We start from the raw sequence: 8180 nt of genomic DNA, 5'->3' as shown, positions 1-8180 counted from the left end.
TCACGTATTATTGAGTATATATAGGGGTGAAAAATTGACTCTTTTAACCCTTGGACGCGTATTTTAATTCTGTAAAAATTTCTCGACTTGGACCTCTGGCGCGATGCGGTGCTATCGTGCCATCTCACTAGAATTTGACAACTTCGAATTTGAGCCTTGGCGCGATGTGCCATAATCGCGAACGCTCACTGGATTTTAACGATTGCTATTTTGGCTGGCTCCGCGATGCGTTGATGGCTCAGGTGGCACACTGTCTTACTAAAATAGCTCTAACTCTTTGCCCGAGTGTTGGATTTGGGAGAATTTGGTATTTATGGAAAGCTTATTCAATTTTTCATATGATAAAAAGTGAAAATATTGAAAATACCATATGTATAAAAGTGGATTCATCTTTGAAACAAGTCTTTAATATTTCTGGGATGATTTTAAGCTAGGTAGAAGAATGGGGTATTACAGAGTGCTCACAATATCGCCCTCCAGAATCGGAGGGACGACATCTCTAGAAGGATCTACAGTTTGCCTCTTAGCTGGGGCAGAACTGGTAGATACCCTAGCTAGTTCGTCCTCTACTCTCTTTCTTTTTCTCTCTTCATCTTTCCTTGACTTTCTTCTTGCTTTCTTCATGGCATGATGCTCTCGCTTTTCTAGCGATATGGCTTCAAGTCTCTTTCTTTTAGCAGCTTTTCGTGCAGTGTTTTCATCGGTCTCCACTACTTTCTTACCCTTATCTTTGATCGGTCGCGCCATTACTGGATCAAATATAGGCTGATGTGGCTGTTGATTCATCTTATCAACATCAGCCCAGATTTATCTAACTTCCTCCAACAATTTTGCAAAATCCAAAATGGACATGGCATCCAGCTTCTTATTGATTCGCTCCTTCATGTTGTCCATTCTTAGCTGCATGTTCCTGAAAGGCCTCACTACTTCCTTCATAATTTTTTCAATGAAGGGTTTGAAATTTTCCCCTCATATAGTCAACTATTTTTCAAATCTCTTCTGTGCTCAGACTGTCTTTGAAAAGTTCTCTTGGTTCAATCTATACTCAGAATATTAGTGTAGAACTGATGTAAAATATGTGGTCCCACCTATAGACATTGAAGCTGAACCTGCAGATGTGGTCGGAGGCACATACGTAGCATGAGGTAGTGGCATACCTGAAGGGAATTCTGATGACTCAGGAATTGGCACCGACTGAGTTTGTTGATCTTGGGGTCTGTTGACTCGCATGTCAAACTTTGAGTCATCCCTACTCTTTTTAATATTCTGCTTATGTATTGCATGGATCGCATTATTTATTTCGCTGATCAAAGGCACCTTCGCCTGCTTGCACAATTCTGTGATAAGGCATGAAAATTGCAGTACAGTCTGAGTCTTGTGTGTGCGGTAAAATAACTCATCAAAAATGATGTGGCCAAAATCCATTGTCAACCTCTCAATCAAAGCAGCAACAATCATAACTCTAGTTAGTTCTAGGCGGTCATCACCGCCTGTTAGCATCAACCTCAGCCTAACAATTGCCCAACAGAACTTAGCCCTAAAGCTTAGGGATGACTTAGATATTTTTTTGCGGAGGTTATGTAGCCTTGCAGGATCTCCTCCATCTATCAATATTCTGGCTAACCATGGTTTTTGTTGAGTCCGTGTGAACAAACGATGCTCCAAGTCCGATATTGCACCTGGTATCTGATATTCAGGCCCGAATAAGAATCAGTTCAATATACGCTCTGAGATGTCTATGTTAACTCCACGAACAGGAACTGTGTCCAGCTTGTTCGTGTCAGCAGCTGACTTTTCTGGGGGACAAATCTTCTTCAGTAACGCCAAGTAATTAGTGAAAAACTCACGTACCAAGTTTGGTTGATAGGATCCCAGTGGTTTGCTCATCCATGCCAACTCATATTCATTGAATCGACATTCAAGTTCTAGGTACTCGAGCAAGTTTGTTGTCACAATCTGATGTTCTTCAAAAATAGACCTCTTTATGGCTACCCTATCTATTAGTGCCAACCCTTTGTAGAAATGATCTCGAGCACCCTCAACCTACTATCTTATAGCTTTCCGCGCTTATGGATCCTTGCGTCAAACCAAATTTGGATCCTCTTATTCTGGAATCTCCTCTTGGACGGGGTTAGATACTTCAAACCCTTCCTCAACTGGAGTTAGACTTGAGTTGCTACTGCTACTGCTTTCACCCTCCTTTTCAGACTAGGAGGATGAAAAAATAACCTGACGATTACGTTGGGTGTTTGTGCTGGGGAATCTGCATCGTGTGATAGCCCTTGTCTGACCTCTTGGCCTCGACCTCTACCTCTGGTGGGTGGTAATTTGTTTTCCATGATATCTGTAAGCAAAATTTTTATCAGTTCACAGACTTAAACCAGAAGACAGGAAAAATTATAGACCAGCGACAGTTAGGGCGACAATCTGTTGGGCCTGCAATAGTCCGTTGACCTGACCCATCGAGGTCATTTCAGTAACACTGATTCTAAGAAGTAAGCGACGGTTTTAGGCGATGGGTCATCGGGTTTCTAAGGGTCCGTTACTCTGACCATCGCCTTCCATTTTCACTTTCAGGCCTCATGTTGATATTTTATCAAACACCTTACATACACTTCCATTAAGGAGGATTTTTATGATATTTTTATCAATATTATATCACTATATTTTGCCATCTTTGGTCCATGGGTTACTCAGAATTCACCCAGGATAATGTTTGCTAAGTGTCAGTTTAGTTCAGGCCACACAAAGAACCAAATCAAAATCAAAAGAAGTATTTCAATATTCACAGACTTCACGTGGTTTCCTTGTTCTCAGAGATGAATAAAATGTAGACAACAAAATGATCATACCTGAATACTGCAATACTTGAACAATACCCTCCCTTGTACTCTAAATACTGGACACAAGTTCATCCATTTTGCTTTTTGAGAAAAGTTCTTATTGCTTATGTTTGAAAGACTAAAGAGGGGGAAAAGTTTAAATAGATGGGGGAAGGGAACATGAGAAGTTTAAGCAAATAATGAAAAGTCTCAGATTCTTTAAATGATGGGATACTAAATAGCCTCAGGTATTTGAACAGTTGGGACGTTATTCGATCGTCTTAACTTATCAATTTAAAAGCATTTGGATCAGATAAGAATGAAAAATTTGACTATTTAAACTAATGTGACCCGACATGCTACAATAGGGTTCATGCGATGGTTCAAGCGACGATTCATCACATGTGCGATCGTTCGTCGGTCAAACCATCGTCCCTTTCCAGTGAATATTCCTGGAGACATGCTGGAGATGGTTGAGTTGATGATCAATCGAGTATGTGATGGTCCGTCGGTCAGACCGTCGCTACTCTTCTAGTAACCTTATTTCTGGACTTTGCTACGATAGCTACTACGATAGTCCATCGAGTAACCAATGATCTGTTGGGTAACCCGTCGATCACCCCGAAACTTTCCCAGCTTCTATTTTCCTGTGCTATTAGACCTGTACATTACACAAACCCTTCAGCTTGTACAAAACAACAAAACAAACACTAAAATAACTTTAACTAGTACTTTACAATAACACACTGTGGGTTGCCTCCCACTAAAGCCAGATTTATTATCGTGGCATGACTCAGTTATCTCGATTACTCAGACTTTATTAAGATAGATAGTACCAATACTCTTTATCGAGTCCATTAGATCGATATACAGTTTCACACATTGCCCATTTACATTGAAGACATTTCTGTCTTTATTTTTAAGTTCCACTACTCCAGATGAGTAGACTTGACTCACTTTAAATGGGCTGGACCATTTGGATTTAAGCTTACCTGGAAACAGTTTGAGTCTGGAGTTGAATAGAAGCACCAAGCCACCTATCTGGAAATCCCATTTTTCAATCCTGCGGTCGTGGTACTTCTTTATTCTTTCCTTGTATAGATCATCCTGATCATAAGCTTCAAGACGAAACTCATCCATCACATTAAGCTGCCCCAGTCTCATATTTGCTGCCTTATGCTAGTTCAGATTAAGCTGCTTTAGTTTCCCCAATGCTTTATGCTCTAGCTCAATTGGTAAATGATACGCCTTGCCATAAACCAATTGGTATGGAGACATGCCAATGGGTGTCTTCAAAGCTGTTCGATACGCCCATAAGGAATCGTCTAACTTCATAGACCAATCCTTCCTGCTAGCATTTACAGTCTTGGAAAGGTTAGCTTTAATTTCCCAATTAGCGATCTCCACCTGCCCACTGGTCTGTGGATGGTATGGAGTAGCCACCTTATGCTGTTTGACTCAATTTTTGCCAAGGCAGATCTAAATATCTTGTTGCAAAAGTGTGATCCTCCATCGATTATGATGGTACATGGTACTCCAAAGCGAGAGAAGATATTTCTTTTTAAGAATGCAACAACCTACTTTCCTTCATTATCCGCCAGGGCCACTGCCTCAACCTATTTTGACACGTAGTAAACGGCCACTAATATGTACTTCATCCTAAATGAGCTTATTAAGGGCCTCATAAAGTCAATGCCCCAGATATCAAATAATTCTACCTCCAGCATTTTAGATATTGGCATCTCATGGTGCTTTGAAATGGACCCTTGCCTTTGAGATTGGTCATACCTCTTCACAAACTCGTAGGCATCTTTGAACAAAGAGGGCCAATAGTAGCCACTCTGAAGCACTTTCCTTGCAGTCCGATCACCTGTATGATGACCTCCCACTGGGGAAGCATGACTCGCTTCCAGTATACTCAACATATCTACTTCTGCGATGCATCATCTAATAATAACATCCGCACATCGCCGAAAAAAATACGGCTTATCCCAGATGTAATAGGTAACATCATGGAGAAACTTTTTTCCTTGATAAAAGGAAAGATTCTCTGGTATCACCTCGCTCACCATATAATTTGCGAAATCAGCATACCAAGGTATTTTTTCCATAACAGCAGCCAAGATTTCCTCATTTGGAAATGCATCATTGATCTCAAATTCATCTCTAACTGCTTGTTCACTTTCCAGCCTGGACAAGAATACCCATCTAAGAAGCAGTACTAACCTCTTCCCACTAACCAATCAAGCATTTGATCCATGAAAGGCATGGGAAAGTGGTCCTTCAGTGTCCAAGAGTTGAGTTTTCTGTTATCCATACACACTCTCCACCTAGTAACAGGCCTGAGTGGGATCAACTCGTTCTTCTCATTAGCCATAACTGTCATGCCCCCTTTCTTGGGCATGCACTGAATAGGACTTACCCACTTAGTAGCTGAGATGGAATATACCACTCCCACGTCTAACCACTTGATGATTTCTTTCTTCTTCACCTCTTGCATAAGTGGGTTTAGATGACGTTGATGCTCAATAGTCGGGAAACAATCCTCCTCTAGCTGGATTTTATGTGAGCATATACCAGGAGAAATGCCGATAATATCTGCAATCATCCAACCAATAGCCCTCTTATATCTCTTAAGAATTGAAATGAGGGCTTCCACTTATTGTTCACCTAAGTCAGTCGCAATAATAATAGGTAGCGTATTCCCACTTCCCAGAAACACATACCTCAAATGACCAGGCAACTCTTTCAACTCCAAAGTAGGTGGCTCTTCAATAGACGGCTTGGCTAGTGGACTTGGACATTTTTCAAGTCTAAATCCAACTTCTTGGGTGCATAAGAATAAGACCCCATGCTTGTTAGGGCACAGACAGTCTCCTCATAATCTTCAATACCATCTTGATCAAAATTCATTAATACAACAGCTAAAGTCCCTACAATAAATTTTACCTCTATAGGTACTTCCTGATCCTTCTCATAATACACATCCACAATAGAGAATACGCTCATATCTTTATGTTGTTTCATGGACTGACACACATCAAATCGAACTACTTCATCATTTAGCCTAAATAGTAGCTCGTTTACCTTTAGATCAATAAGTACACTCCCAATTGTGAGGAAAGGTCTACCCAAGATTATGGGTACTTTGAAGTCCACCTCGCAATCGAGAATAACAAAATCAGCTGAAAATATGAAACTAGCCACCTTGACTAATACATCATATAAAACCCCCACGAGCCACTTCACAGACTTATCTGCCATAACTAATCTCATATTTGTGGGAGTAGGATCCCCCAAATCCAGTTTCTTATACACAACAAGTGACATCAAGTTTATACTGGCTCCCAAATCACATAAAGCTTTTGAGAAATCAAGAGGCCCAATAGTGCATAGGATAGTAAATGCTCCTGGGTTGGCCTTCTTCTGCACCAGTGACCTTATAGAAATAGCACAACAATGATAGAGATTGTCCACCATCTCATAGCTAACTATCCGTTTCTTTGTAACCAGGTCTTTCATGAACTTTGCATACCCGGGAATTTGCTCCAATGTCTCCACCAATGGCAAGTTGATTGTCAACTGCTTTAGCATGGCCAAAAACTTTCCAAACTTTGTGTCATCGGCCTTCTTTTTCAACCTATGGGAAAATAGAGGAGGTGGTTTTGGAAGTATAGTAACCACTACTTCGGTCTTCTTTCCCTTGCTCTTCTTCAACTCATCAACCTACTGATGGTTGGATGGTGTATTATTAATAACTTCATCCAATTTTTCAGACTCCACTAGATAAGTTCTTTCATGCTCAATATCCTCTGTAATCACAATGTTTCCCACAGATGGGCCTAGTACAACCTTACCACTCCGTGTGGTAATTGCCATGCAGAAGCCATCATTTCGAGGATTCTGAATTGTATCACTTAGCAAAGTGACGCTTTTCTTCAGTACTTCTGAGAGTTGGCTCATCTGCTGCTCCAGCTGCTTGAGAGAAGTAGAGTGTGAGTTTACCAACTGACTCATGAAGGACAAATCACTCTTCATAGTAGTCACCCCAAAGTTGGTAGTCTCCATCATTTCCTCTATGGACATCTTGCCAAAGCTAGTTGCAGTATTATCTTTACTTCCTGGAGGTACATATAGTCCACTCCTATCATTTTTGCTTTTCCAATTCCCTTGATCTCTATCCTTGTAACCAGCTTTATCATAATAGTTCCGACCTTGATTTCCTTGGATATTGCCTCTAAAACCCCCTGATTATTTAGATAGTTTGCCTCTTCTTTAGAATCAAAATCAACTCTTCCGTGGGATGCAACAGCTTTCACCTTCTTTATTTTTCCAGACAATAGATGCTTAGTTAATAAATCCATCTGAGTCTTTAAATGTGCCATATCCTGGTCACGTTCTTCCTCTTTCTTGCGTTACTCTACAGTCATACTAACAGACACAGCAGAGCTTGCTACCATAGAATCTCTAGTATGCCAAGCTCTACTCTGTTTGGTCATCCGATCAAGCATCTCTGAGGCCTCTGGGAAAGTAAGGTCAACAAACGACCCTCCTACAGCATTATCCACGACTGGCTTCGTAGTAGAATTCAAAACTCGATAATGAGTCTCTATCAGATGAATATCTGTCATATTATGGTTCGGGCATTGCATCAGATTCTTTTTAAGCCCCCCAGGTCTCATGAAGAGCTTCAGTGGAAAGCTATTAGAAGTTACTAATTTTATCTCTCAACTGCATCCTTCTGGAGGGTGGAAAGAACCTTTTTAGGAAAACCTCTTTTAACTGCCTTCAGTTGGTTATAAAGTCGGGAGTTAGTTCATTCAACCATAGTGTCACCTCCCTAGACAGAGACAATAGAAACAAACGCAGATGGATACCATTCTGACCCACTCTTGGATTATCAAAAGACTTGTAAATGGTGACAAAATTCACCAGATGCATGTTTGGATCATCTCCAGGAAGACCACCAAACAACCCCTTAAGATGAAGGAGTTTAAACATCATACTGATCATATTAAATTTAGCTCCTAGTGCTAGAGATGGAGGAATGATTGCTCCAGTTGTACCTACTTCATCCATTCTATCTTCATTATCGTTCAGATCAACCTGCACCAGTTGACGCTTTTGCCTTGCCCTAAAGGGATGATTTCTGTTGACATTCTGATTCACTGGTGAAGCCACATTATAATACCCCGTACTTTTCCAAGCTTGAAAAGTTTCCCAAGAATGTTAGAATCTTTTGTTGAAAGATGAATCCACTTTTGTATATGTGATATTTTTAATATTTTCACTTTTTATCATGTGGGGGAATTGAATAAGCTTTTCATCGATACCAAATTTGCCCAAATCCGACACCTG

General features: G+C 40.6%; 1 protein-coding gene across 1 annotated transcript; it reads right to left on the bottom strand.

Moving 5' to 3' along the window:
- Nucleotides 1–4001: 4001 nt before the first annotated feature.
- LOC124889688 lies at nucleotides 4002–6973 on the bottom strand. Its single transcript, XM_047401674.1, has 6 exons — nucleotides 6914–6973; nucleotides 6553–6797; nucleotides 5982–6462; nucleotides 5063–5376; nucleotides 4892–5012; nucleotides 4002–4271 (listed from the first exon to the last, which is right to left on the bottom strand). The coding sequence occupies exons 1-6, from the start codon at nucleotides 6971–6973 to the stop codon at nucleotides 4002–4004; spliced, it is 1491 nt and encodes a 496-aa protein (XP_047257630.1).
- Between the last annotated feature and the right edge of the window lie 1207 nt (nucleotides 6974–8180).

The sequence above is a fragment of the Capsicum annuum genome, chromosome 12 (genome assembly GCF_002878395.1).
Source record: "Capsicum annuum cultivar UCD-10X-F1 chromosome 12, UCD10Xv1.1, whole genome shotgun sequence".
Taxonomy (NCBI): Eukaryota; Viridiplantae; Streptophyta; class Magnoliopsida; order Solanales; family Solanaceae; genus Capsicum; species Capsicum annuum.
Note: the sequence above shows the minus strand (reverse complement) of the source record. Positions and strands in the feature narration are given on the sequence as shown.

What these genes read in the sequence shown, in the direction of transcription:
- LOC124889688 (XM_047401674.1), bottom strand. Translation starts at nt 6,973, where the DNA reads ATGATAGGAGTGGACTATATGTACCTCCAGGAAGTAAAGATAATACTG. An exon ending in TAATACTGCAACTAGCTTTG is followed by an intron (nt 6,798 to 6,913) that starts GCAAGATGTCCA and finishes TCTCTCAAGCAG; the next exon opens with CTGGAGCAGCAGATGAGCCA. An exon ending in AATACACCATCCAACCATCA is followed by an intron (nt 6,463 to 6,552) that starts GTAGGTTGATGA and finishes ATTTTCCCATAG; the next exon opens with GTTGAAAAAGAAGGCCGATG.